Here is a 13,162-nt window from a genome sequence, read left to right as displayed (position 1 = left end):
TGGCATGTTTTATGGATGACCCAAACTGCAAACACCAACATGTCTAAAACATATGTTCTCTGCTTTGTTTAGTTTCAGACACCAAAATATGCCTACACGCAGGGGTATGTGCATAGAGACACACACATACTCTTTTTTCGCCTGGTAGAAATGGGATTCTGTGATGTGTCTTTTACTCCCACACATGCCCCTCCATGGCTGGCACATCTCCTAATTATTCCCATCTACTCCCTCCCCATAGACCTTTTGTGTGTATATTTTGGCACACATTCTTTTGGTTCTGCCTAACTCCTTTCTGTCTCTTTCTGTGCCTACTTCACTCTCCCTCCTCTTCACAACTCTTTAGAAAATTTGTTAAACTATACACTCTTTATTATTAATGTACATTTATGAAAAATTCTTCACAGTTACAAAAGTGCATGGTTATAAAATAATCTCCATACAAAGGTTGACATCTTCCCTTGAATCCCTACTCCTCCCTAACCCTCCCAGCACCAGACAACAGCATTCTGCAGGACAGGGCGTAGGAAAAGAGAGTTTTGTGGGGTCCAGCTTTCCAGCTGGTGTTGTGACAGACATGGGGGTTTACAAAGGACCTTGCAACTTGCCTCCTTTCCTTTTACCTCCTTCTGGAGTAGAGAAAAGCAGACGCCTTTTGCTAGCTTTGGGGAAGTGTCCTTCTGAGGAATGAACAAAGACATCTCCTTATGCTCTTACACCACTAGAAAAAATGACAGCTAATATGTTTATGGAGAAAATGGGGCTATTGATCTTCCTCAGTGGTTAAGTGGAATACCTTCCCTGGTCTTTTCAAATCCTTTACAACCCTTTGAAAGGGGCCATGAAACCCAACAATATCTCTGAGTGACCCATTTCTTTGACTTTTCATGGGAGTCATGGTAAGAATGGAAAAAGAGGTGGGTGTTTGAGGATGATCAGCGCATGTTATCCAGAACGGTGTGATGACAATGTGGGGTCTTTTCTAAAGAACAATTTTCTTGGACAGACTTTGCCCATTATAATCTTGCTGGTTAGTTAAATCTTGATATATTCAGGTCAAGAACGGCTGAAACTCCTGTGTGGGGGCGTGTCTCAAGGGGATGGAGTGAAGCGCGAAGAAGCCAAGTTCTCATTAGAGTGTGTCAATGTAGAGTTGTCTCTTTTCCTATGTTCTGAGCAGCCAGACACCTGGTGGGGTTCCATCTTGGTGTATCAAATGATATAACAGTCAGATAACTGAGTAGACTTTGTCAGAGAATTGAACCCAAATGAGGAGCAACATTCTCCAAGTCAGCAGATAACCAATGTAAGTGGAACCACACAGACAGACATATGGACATAGAGGAGCCCCATCGTGCACACATACATAGTGTGGAACAAACGGAATGAAACCTTATAAGAACACCATAACAGGTTTGTGGTCGCCAGGATGTTCAAACAATTGCAGTGAGGATTATTAGGATATTTCTAGACACTTAGTTCTGACAGTATGAAGAAGTTGGAGGTGGAATGCCATGTTGGTCTGGAGGTTGAATGCCTCCCTTTTTTGTGCTTTAGTTAACTGACAAGCTTCTAGAAGCTAGAGAAACATTTTCTTTAAAAGCCACCTATCTTGCTTAGAAATCTTTGCCATTAGTAGAGATCAAATTGTCCCACTGAAAAGGACATTTGGTCTCAAGGGGCATGTAGTGTCTTGTCTGGTTCTAATTCTATGCAAAAACATAGTACATATCTTAAAATATATTAAGTATAATTCAGTAAACAGTAGTACTCAGGGGATTATTATAGATGAGCATGGTGTTCCTCTATGGAAAGGTGAATTATTATTATTATTTTTATTATTTTCACTAGGAATACTGTTTCTAAAAGTTCCTTTCCAAATACTTTAAGCGAAGCTTGGCTGAGGAAGAATGGCTAGCATCTGCCCTTGTTGGCCACAGTGGCGTGGACAGAGAAAGTAGACAACTCTGCTTTACAGCTACAGGAGCACGGCTCTCACCCAGACTGGATAGCCAAGAGGGACAGGGAGAGGCTTCTGGGGACTCTTTTGCTTGACTAGATCAGTGCAAATGATTTGGAAGATGACATATTTTCCTTCTTCATTCATTTCAGGGCTACCTGGGGATGCACAATGGAAGCTTGCAGGAGCTGGGGTCAAGGTAGAAAGCCCTTGTTTTCATTCTCACCCTCGTTCGTCTTGAGAACATGTTGGACTGAGCCTTGAGTACCTCTCACCTTCCACAAAGATTCTCACCTATCACTTTCTCAGTTCCCTAATTTTTCTTGCAGCACAACACAGCAGAGCTTCTGGGAAGCTTCTCCTGCTTCCCAAATAACTTATTTTTAAAAAATATGACAGCCACCATAGCTACCAATTCTAATGCTTAATCTATACATTGTAAAGAAGGTGTCTCCCGTTAGACGGTGCTTGTCCAGCTTCTGTGTTTTCGAGACTGACATTACCTCACAGTGAACACAGCTCAGTCTGAGCACAGCTTAGTCTGAGCACAGCTGGGCTATTAACATGTTCAATGCTGCTGAATTCTAGGGTCCCACTGTGAAGGCCTCCAGGGCATTCTCTTCCCCAAATGCCTCAGGAAGCGCTAGAGAAAGGACCATGTTTGAGCTGAGTTCAACCTTGCCACCTAGGCTGACATCACACTCAATCTTAAGCCTCTACTTTCCCATCTGTAAAATAGCATTTCTAATGTTTGGTTTGTTTCCCAAACAGGCTAATGAGAAGTCTAGGAAAACACCTCCTGAACAGGACAGGGAGGATTGTGATGAAGCAGATGACACAGAAGATGAAGGTGACAACAAATATGAGAATTGTACTTCTCACACAATCACTTGATTTCTGACTGATGAGATACAAGTTTCCTGAAGGACTTGCCTGCCACCTTCTTTTTAGTGTTTATCTAGATGACTGGATGAATTACCCAACTTTCTATAACATATGTAACTGTAAAGTGGGAACAATAAAAACTACCAGTAGTGGGGATAGAAAGAAAAGAATCAGAGGCATAAAAATGCCTAGCTTTAGAAAGAATTGTGACTTCTCCAATTGGGGTGGGGCAGTAAAAAGAATATTGATTTTATTTTGATCATGACACAGCATGTGATTGTATCCTTTCTGAGCCTGAATGACTTCATCTGCATAATGGGAAGAACTTTCCCCAGGAAGGGCTGTTGTGTGTGTGAAAGGGAATAGTTGAGGCAAGAACTTATCACAGTGCCTGACTTTAGCAGGAATTCAGGAATTAACAGTTCTCCCTTATGCTCAAAATGGGTGAGTTGCTTAGAAGAAAAGAAACACCCTCCTGTGGTTATGACTCGGTGACTTTGTCCTTCTGCCCTGGGTACTGTCATGCTAGGATCTGTGGTCCACAATATACTTTCCTGGTGAGATCCTTTGGTGTAAGCACCATGGGCATGAACAGTCACATAACTGGGGTCCCAGGGTGTCATGACTTTTGCTGCCCCTATTTGGGGACTCCTGCCTTCCTATTTGAAGACAAGGTTTGAGTCAGAGGCAGCAGATAAAGCAAGGGTTATCACCCTCAGCCTGCTGCCTGAGACCTCACCAGCAGACTGCAGTTGAGGGGCAGTTTGGGGACAGTCACTTGGAAGTGGCATCATCCAATCGTTGTTAGGAAGAGGAAGCCAAAGGTGCTAGCATGGAGACATCCTCACTCCCTGGAGGCAATGGTAGGCAGATGATGTCAGCAGTGACAGCTGACAGACTGGGTGTCAGAGGGAAGGTTTTGGTTCTGCACAACTCCCCTCTATACATTTAGGTTGCAGGGAATAGTTCGCTGCTCTCAGCATACCCTGTGTATTATGCCCTGTCACCTGCTATGTCCACTCTTCTCTGTCTACTTATAGCCAGACCTTGTTTTCTTTTTGATAACCCGTCTTACCAGCACACCATTCTTGTAATTCTCCTGGGGCTTGTGAGACACAGTGGATGGACCATCCTCTGGGTTTCCCTAACTTTGTGCTCAGAGCACTGACATTTAGATATAAAGGGGTAGTTAGATATAAAGGGATAGTTTACTTCTCCTTTATTAGAAGTACCTCGTGGCCAGGGCCTGCGTTGGATTTGTCCTTCGATTCCAGTTCCTAGCATAGTGCCTGGCCCAAAGTAAATAGATGCTCACATAAAGTCAGTTTCCCAACCTTGTTTGAGCTATGATGGGGGTGGCTAGGGCATCATGATCCAGAGTAGGCAGCCAGGGTGGATGTCCAGTCGTCAGTGCAGTGGCAGTCGCAGCATGGAGGGGTGAGAGGCACCTGTGTCAAATCTCTTCCTCTTCGCTCGCCTTGCTCCAGCGGTGGCAGCAGTTGGCTGTGATGCCCAGGAGGAAGTTGGTAGCCACAGAAGCAATGGAGACCACGAAGCCCACAAATGCGATGAAGAGGTAATCGTCCAGGGTCAGAGTCAGGTGGCAGGCCTTGAAGCTCTCCTCAGTGAGTGAGAAGAGAGGGGCACCTTCAACTTCAGGGGGACCCCGACACTCAGCCAGCTGAGAATCTACAACAAAGAACCCAGGCAGGGTGAGGCTCCTGTGGGAATGAGGATGAATGGGAAAATCTCCCAACTTCCTAGAAGAGTCACTGGGTTTCTTCTATGTATCTCAAATTTGTTTTTCTTCTCTTATCTCAACAACCCTTAAAACAATTTATACCAGCTGGGTGTGGTGGTGCATACCTTTAATCCCAGCACTCAAAAGGCAGAGGCAGGTGGTTTTCTGTGAGTTCAAGGCCAGCCCGGTCTACATAGTGAGTTCCAGGCCAGCTGGGGCTATAGAGAGACCCTGTCTCAAAAAACCTACAAACAACAACAGCAACAAAAACATATTTATACCTATTTTTATAGATGTGAAAATTATTGCTTACAGAATTTAGTTATTTGATGAAAGTCTTAAACCTAGCATCAGTGGTAGATCTGGGACTTTTGCAGCATAAAAGCCTGAAATTGAAGGGGCTGGAGAGATGGCTCAGCAGTTAACAGCACTGGCTGTCCTTGCGGAAAACCCAAGTTCAAATCCTAGCATCCACATGGCAGCTAACATCTGTCTATAACTCCAGTTGCAGGGATCCAACGCCCTCTTCTGTCCCCTGTGAGCACTACATGGCACGGGTGCACTTACATGCTGCAGGCAATACACTCATACACATTAAAAAAAAGCCTGAAGTCTCACCATGCCTCTCTGCCTGACACTTTCCTCAGGCGTCCCATCTTTGCATAGAGAGAAAGCCAGCATCCTCCCTATGGGCTCCAAGGACAATTTCCTGGCTCTTCCATTTTGCTTATTTACTCTTCTCTAGAGACACAGACCTCTAGTCATTCTTTCATGGCCCCAAGCACATTCCTACTCAGGAGGAAGAGGGGGTCTTTCTATTTACCCTTTGTGAAGGAGCTTCTCCCCTGGGTCTCTGCCTGCAGAGCCCACTCTCTCACTTCTTTTGGGACTTGGTTGAATGCAAATTTCTTAGTGATGCCCTCTCTTGTGATTTTGTATAAAACAGACCACATCCCTTTCCCCAGTCTCCCTATCATCAGCTCTGCTTTCTATTTCCCCATGATGTTATCCCTGCCTGACAGTTTGTTTATTGTCCGTCTTCTCCCCACTGAAAGTAAGCTTCTCTCACAGTATCCTCAGCGTAGGAAAGGCATCCTTTCATCGTAAACTTTTCTTAAATCAACATAGGACTCTAAGTCCAAAGCCTTGTGTCTTGCTACTTAACCCACGGTTTTTCCAGATACACAGAATACGAGGTTGAGAGTGTGGGCTCTAGAGCTACTGTCCTGGGCGTGAATCCTTCCAACTCTCATTAACTGTGTGGTTGTAGAACTTTAGCTCCTCTTTGTTTGGTTTCTTTGTCAAATGAAGATAAAAATGAGGTAATCATGATATCTACGTTTTGGAGTTGTGATTGTTTTGTCTCTCTCTTTTTTTTTTTCAGAGCTGAGGACTGAACCCAGAGCCCTGTGTCTGCTAGGGATACATTCTACCACTGAGTTAAATCCTCAACCCCTGGAGCTGTAGTCATATACACAAATGTTTCTTGTGTATGATAATAAGCATTAGGCAAAGTGTGAGTTTGATAATGATCATAGATGGGCCCCTCGCTGTCCATTGGGGGTCATATTCTGCACTCAGGCTTCTGAGGGAGGGCTTGCTCCTTTGGTGGGATGGCTGTTCTTTCTAGCCATGATGGCACCACCTCATCCTCCCAGGGTCACTTCTATGAGCACATGATGGATGTCAGTGGCCTTTATCTTAGAGTGTCTTAGAGGTAAGAGTGGCATATGGGGGCGGACCCACCCTTCAGTCTGGGCAGCAGCTGCAGAGCAGCTAGTCAGTCTTGCTTTTTGTTCAGGACATAAATATTAATTGAGCTCTAATTTGGGAAAATCTTACTTTTTTCCCCCTGTTCTGTCTCACATGTACTGCCTTTCTAAGAAGGGGCTAATCTACTCTGAATTTTCCAAGCAAGTCAATGTGAGGTCTTCAAAATTGCACATAAAATATAGGATGTGTAAATGCTATCCATTTGTTATGTAGCTTTTGAGGGCAAAGAACAAAGTCATGGTCTTGGATTGATCCTTTTGACAAGTGGATATGGGTATGCAATATTGTCCTTAGAAGTGTGTGTGTGTGTGTGTGTGTGTGTGTGTGTGTGTGTGTATGTTTTCTTATTTGGGACAAGGATGCAACCGTCTCCAAGTCTCAGGTTGAGTCATCCCAGTAGGCTGTTTGTACAGGACCCCAGACCTTGCCTAGGTCTTGATCATGTTTGGGGTTGGCTCACAAGAAGCTCTTGTCTGATACTAAAAGATGTTGACTTCCAAAGTTTACTGTGCCATAAGTGGAGTGGTAGTGAAGGAGTGAGGACCAATGCAGGGAGCAGTGCAGACCATCTAGTGGAGACTGAGGGCAGTCAGCAGGGTCACACAGGATGAGAGCTGGGAGGCTACAGGCTGAGTTCTTTAGTAAGTCAAGAGACCAATGTCGGAGTCAGATTGTATCCCAGTAGCTCTTCAAGTCTATGTTTGAATTGTTATCTAGAACATAGATAACAATGAAAATCTCACAAAGGAAAAAGGGAGGAGAGCAATGGGAAAAGACCTAAAAGGATGGCATCATCCAATTCTAAGAGGAAACATGGTGAGCGTGGCATAGTGCAACACGTGCTCTATGGAGAGGGAGAGGAGCCAGGCTGTCCACTATAGGCTGCTTGCGCTCTCACAGTGGGTCTGTGGACCATCACTGTCCTTTTCTGGAGCTCAGATGCTTCACCTGCAGTGACTTCTAAGGCTACACTGATGGGAGGCTGCCCCCCCCACCTGAGGCAGCCAAGCCTTCTGCAGAACAGCAGGCCTCCAGAGATCCAGAAGAAGAGTCTTTACTGTGACAGGAGCCGAGCACCCCAGAGGACCCTTTCTGTCACTAGTGACAAGAGTGGGGGAGGCACAGCTTGCAGAGAGATTGGGCTGTTGGGGCGCCAGTTCCAGGCAGCCTCCTCCTCCTGGCTCCCATCGTTACCCCATCTTTGTCCCAAACTATTTTGGTTCCAGAGAACTTCCTCCCACAGTTCTGTGGAAACACTGGAATCGTGACCCACAGCCCCTCTGAGCTATTTTAGTCTTGGATTCCCCACTCAGTCCTCTCCCTTTGCCTCATTCAACATACATACACATGTTTTATTCTGGCATGCCGAGTCCAGGCTCTGGGGAACCCCTGGGTTGAGGCCCCAGGAACTCCCATTGTTCTAATGCTGGGCATCTGGGTCAAGGTTCTGTGCTGTCACATAGTGAGTTGGTGGCTGGAGACACAGCTAAACTTGCCTGCTTCTGGACCAGGCTTGGATGCCACTGGGTGGGCCAGGACCTCTATAACACGGGCCTTAGTCCACTGTGGTTGGTACGAGATGGTTAAACTGCCATATCGCCATTCTTCTTCCCAAATATTCACCCCATATGTAAACCTTGAAGACTCAGTTAAGGCCCCTTGACCAGCCCAGAGCTTAGGTTCTTAGTTCAGAACCTGTTCTTGATAATAGAGCAAGAGGTCAGCCAGACTGCCAGGGTTCAAATCCTAACTCCAACATTTGGTAACTGCGTGATTTGAGCAAACTACTACGCTTGTTGGTACTTCAGTTTTCTTCTCATTAGGGTTCTTGTGAGGATAAGAGGAGCTAAAATATGAAATATGCTCAGAATAAGGTCTGGAAGATAGTAAGTACTAAAATAAATAGGATTAGTCATGGTTGTTTCTTTCAGCGTTTTTTCTTAGTGCTTGTAAGGGAGTGGAGGAGAAGTCATATAAATGCGTTTCTCTATGGCCCTACCAATTTCTAAATGAGTGTTCTGGGCAAGCCTCCTCCTGGTTCTAAATCCCAGTATCTTCACCTGTAAAATGGGCCTAATAAAATGGAGGTTCAATGAGATCGTATATGGCAAGGTCATGGTAACATTTCAACAAATACTATCAATGATCAGCTGTTCCCACTTCGCTTACTGTGGGTCATTCTCTAGATCATATACACCACAGAGGCAAGCAGCATCTGATTCTTTAATAAATGGGTGTCTCTAGCACCTAAGCAACCATCTCAAGCATATTTACTAAAGGAAAGACCAGAGGTACATAGATAAGGGCACACAAGAGATGCCCTGGGTCTTTCTCAGTATCACCCCCTATTCTTTTTGGAGCCTTTACTTCCGGAAGCCCTCCCCTTGGTGACAGAGTCCAGTCACACCATCTTACCTGCTGTGCAGCGCTGGATCCGATTCCGTAGCCACTTTAGCAAGGGCTCCATGGTGCAGCCGCACACCCATGGATTGCCCCCGATCTGCAGGGTCACCAACCCGGGGAGACCCTCAAGGGCTTCGAGGCTCAGGAAAGCCAGGCCTCCAAAGCTGAGATCCAGGTCTCTGAGCTGCACCAGGCCCTGAAAGGCCTGGGGGTGAACTCTTCGCAGCCAGGGGTTGTGGCTCAGGTCGATGTGCACCAGTTCATGGGCCTCCTGGAACATGTCGGCTGGCACGTGGCTGAGGTTGTTGTAGCTTAGATCCAGGTGGGCTAAGCGCTTGGCATGGAGAAAGAGGCCCTGGGGCAGCTCCATCAAGGAGTTGTTACGCAAATCCAGCACTCGGAGCTCCATGTAGCAAGTGAGATAGCCCGGCGGCACAGCTGCGATGCGGTTGTGGGCTAGGCTGAGGTTGCGAGTGTCCATTGGCAGGTCCGGGGGTACGGAGAACAGCCGCTGGCTACTGCAGTCCACTACTTGGTTACGACATGTACAAAGGACTGGGCAACTAGTACCCGCATCAGTGTGCATCACCCCAGTTGCCAAGAGGAGAAAGACCAGCAACAAGGCTGGGTGGGGAGGCCCAGGCCATGGAAGCTGGGCCCAGGTGTCACTCCTCTTCGGCAGCTGGCAGCTGCAGTGCTGTAGGGAGCCCATGAGGTCTGTGTCCTGGGGTCCAACAGTCAGTGCACAGGGAGCAGCTATGTCAGAGGCCTGAGTCTGGAAGGGGGAGCTTCTGAGGGTGAGCTGTCATGGTTCAAGTCTTCCCAGGGAGCCTTTAAGCACCTAAGGGCTTTTTGAGCGCCACAGAAAGTCCCTTTATGGGGTCTGGGGAGCAAGAAACCCAGATGAGGGTCCCCCAGGGTCTGAAAGGATGATCAAAGGTCGAGTAAGGGGGGAAACCAGGATGGGGTTGGAGTAGCAGCCAGCAGGGCCTGGAAGGGTCCCTTCAGATCTTTTGTGCCCCTGTCACCCATGCTTGCTGGAGGCTTCCTCTTGGCACTGTGTGTGAGGTGTGGGAGGGAGGATGTGAGGGAGATGAAAGGTGCTCTTTAAAGGTCCTGGCACTTCTTCTAAGAAAACTTAAGCCCTGTCCTAGGTTTGAGACTGATTAAGAAGTCAGGACTACATCTGGATCTCCAGCGTTCAAGGTCTCAGGGGCCATTTCTCCTGGTGGCCCAGTGGGCACGAGTTCAAGGAAGACCTAGGGCAGGAGACTTAGGAAGGAAGCCTGGGAAGTGTGTCGTCCCCCATGGGCCTCCTGAAAATCTGGGTCTTCGGCCTTAGTGGCTTTTGGAATCTCCAGGGATGCTCTTTGTTTCCCAGGGAGGGGTGGGACCCAAGTCACACCCATTGTCTGGGCCACTGAAGCTGGAAAAAGTCATGAGTTCTACTAGTACAGTTGGGGATCAGCTAGGAGAGCACTGTCTATGTCTTCAAGCTGACCCTGTGCTCAGGGAAGCTGTGCACTCAGCAGGTGGAGGCAGAATTCACTCTGTCAACAAGAAAAGCATTCAGGCAGAGAAATCCATTGCTCTGCGAGTCCCTGTCCCCTTACCTAGGTCCTTTGTCTTACCTCACTACTTTTTATATCCCACTTCCTCAAATTTTCCTTGAACATCTGTCCCCCAACCATCAAGTTCTTTGTTTACTATCTTCCAGATGAGGATCATAGTGGGCTCAGAGCCCCGCCTCCACTTATAAACCTTTCCCATCTGATTTGTGACCATCCCCCTCCCACATTTCTGTTCTGAGTTGGATGCATTTTCTTCTGTTGCTCATAGCTCCACCCTCATCAGCACCAAACACCCCACCCCGAACAACTCCCTAAGAAAAACATGCATCCACACTCGGTTTGTACACCCCTTTCAAACTCTCTCTCTCTCTCTCTCTCTTTCTCTCTCTCTCTCCCTCTCTCCCACTCTCCCACTTCCCCAGTTTCCCCTCCAGTGTCTTTCTCTACACACACTTCTTCAGAGCCCCCCCAGCATCTTTCACAGCTCTACTCCTAGCATCCTTTTCCACAAACACTCCACTCTCCAGCACCCTGCCTCCAGATAAGCCCACACCCATACATACTTGGTCAGGCAAAGAGATAAGGAAGGAGAACCACAGACCACCCGAGCCTTGCCCAGATGCCCACCCCTCACCCTTTGTGGCTCCAGCTTCTGTCTTACCCACCTGCTGTCTCCACTTGTCTTCCCCCACCCCTTTCTTCAGCGCTACTCTTCCCACCCTTTCCCCCACTGTCCAAGCCTCAATCTCACCCATTGGGAAATCACCTCAGCACCCCTTTATGCATACTCTTTTTTTTTCTGAGCTCCAGGGTCTCCTGCTATACACCGACAGGCCCCCAGGAGCCTACTCACTCTGTTCCAAGGACACAGCCATCAATCTGCAGCAGACGCGGCTCTCCCTCCCTCAGCCTGGAATCCCCGCTCGCTCCCTTGCTTGCTTGCTTAGGAACAGATTGCCTACCCGGCTCTTCCCCTCCCCAGCTCTTCTCTTCCACGGCTCCGGATCCCAGGCCAGCATCTTCTGCGTTTTCCTGTCCTGTGGTCCCCTGTGCCCCTTCTTTTATCCCGAAGGGGAATCTCAGAGAGGATGCTTAGAAGAAAGTTCACAGAATCTGAATGCCTCTTCGGAAACTCAGCTGGTGCTGAGGCTGCCTTGGCGTGTGCCTTCCTCCAGAGCCAGGTCTTCCCCTCCCTCCTCAGTCTCTCCCTTTCCCCCTCCCTCCATCTCTCCCCCTTCTCTCTCTCTTTTTCGCTCCCCTTTTTTCCTCGAGGGCCAGGTAATGACGTTTCACTGTCTCTTAGCAACTGCCTCCACATCTCTGAGCAACAGGAGAACTGGCTATAGACCCCACCAAGATGAGAGAGGAGAGAATGAAGTACTCCTCGGGAATTCACAGCCACCCACAGGATCCTAGTGATAAGGAAAGGGGACGAAAGGAAGAGAAGGGTAGGCAGCCCTGGGACAGGAACTGGGGGAGAGGAACAGGCAGGGAAAGAGGGCAAAAGGGGCCATCAGGAGAGGCTGGGGCAGGGGCAAGGCATGGGTCTGGAATCTTGGAGGAGGGAAAATTTAAGGGAATCAGACCCCAAAGGGATAGAAAAGAGGGCATGAAATGGAGAAAAGGGGTTTAGTGGGGTGGAGAAAAACAAAATGGATGAGAGGGATGAAGGGATAAATGAGGATGGAAGAAAAAAGAACGAATGTGATTGTCAGTGCTTGATCCTCTGATGGGCTATATCTATTCAGTTGCTATGTGACATCTACTTCTGGGTCCGAGTATCATTTAGTCTCCATTACCAGATAATTCTTATTAGGAAGAATTACAGGTGAGACTTTTCCTCTGCTCTTTGATTGTCCCCAAGTCCTAACCCCATAATTCTCTAGGGCTAGGAGCTTTGGCTGGAGTAGCCAATTAATCAGAAAACCCTTGGGATGCAAAGAGCCAATTGCTTGGTTCAGGAGATGGTACCCAGGGCTCTTTAGATACTTGGCTATATCTTTAGGGAATGAAAGAGTTTGGCAAAGTATTATGGTTCTGGGCTGGGGAGATGGCTTAGCAGAGAGAGAGGTCTTGCATCACAAGCATGAGGCCTCCATGGAGTTCAGATCACTAATGTCCATGTAAACGCTGGATGAGTTTCGAAGCCCACTTGTAGCCCCCCAGGGCATGGAGGTCAAAGACAGGAGATCCCTAGTGCAATGTAGTGAGTGAGACTAACTGAAGTGGGGGCTCTGGTTCAAGTGAGAGACCTTGCCTCAATATACAAGGTGAAGAATGACAGAGAAGATACCTCTGGCCTCCACACCCATATGCCTACATGTGTACTTGCACACATTCATGTGTCCACACACATGTGAGCATGTATATACACATGGATGCGTATTGCACACATACACATGCAAAAAGAATACTATGGTTCTTTTTTCTGCAGATCCCAGGGATTCCTGTTGTTTACTTCAGATTCTTATCCTCTCACATTCTGAGTTCATTTGAAGGTGAAATTTCATAATACCTCTTTCTTTACTGAACCATTGAACAAATATATTGTTCAATGGGTTAGCATTTAAAAATGGGCTTGGCAGACCCCAATGTTATCTAAAGGAAAGTTGGCAACTGATTTTTGCTAGATGAGGAAGAGCTGATCTTCCTAAAACAAGGGACTCTAGATAGGATGACTAGACTCAGCAGATGGACTTGCAGTGGGGAACGGCTGGGGGCACCGACAACACAGTGGACAGTAACAGGGATGACAGAGTATATGGGGTTCAGTGGGTGGGCTATGGGAGGGTGCCATTTGGTATGCAGGTATAAAGATGAATAAGATTG

At 47.4% G+C, this 13,162-nt stretch overlaps 1 protein-coding gene across 2 annotated transcripts; it reads right to left on the bottom strand.

Moving 5' to 3' along the window:
- Positions 1–424: 424 nt before the first annotated feature.
- On the bottom strand, positions 425–11,562 carry Lrrc55 (leucine rich repeat containing 55). 2 transcript variants are annotated; one of them, XM_008836126.1, is made up of 3 exons: positions 11,187–11,562; positions 8,775–10,312; positions 425–4,534 (listed from the first exon to the last, which is right to left on the bottom strand). In XM_008836126.1, exons 2-3 carry the CDS (start codon positions 9,472–9,474, stop codon positions 4,299–4,301), a joined length of 936 nt encoding a protein of 311 aa, XP_008834348.1. In that variant the 5' UTR covers positions 9,475–10,312; positions 11,187–11,562; the 3' UTR covers positions 425–4,298. The 2 variants fall into 2 exon arrangements, with proteins under 2 accessions (XP_008834348.1, XP_008834350.1); XM_008836128.1 differs by having other exon boundaries at positions 11,296–11,562.
- Positions 11,563–13,162: the final 1,600 nt, after the last annotated feature.

Source organism: Nannospalax galili, unplaced genomic scaffold (genome assembly GCF_000622305.1).
Source record: "Nannospalax galili isolate Female #2095 unplaced genomic scaffold, S.galili_v1.0 scaffold337, whole genome shotgun sequence".
Lineage (NCBI taxonomy): Eukaryota > Metazoa > Chordata > Mammalia > Rodentia > Spalacidae > Nannospalax > Nannospalax galili.
This window is presented reverse-complemented; position numbering and strand designations above follow the sequence as displayed.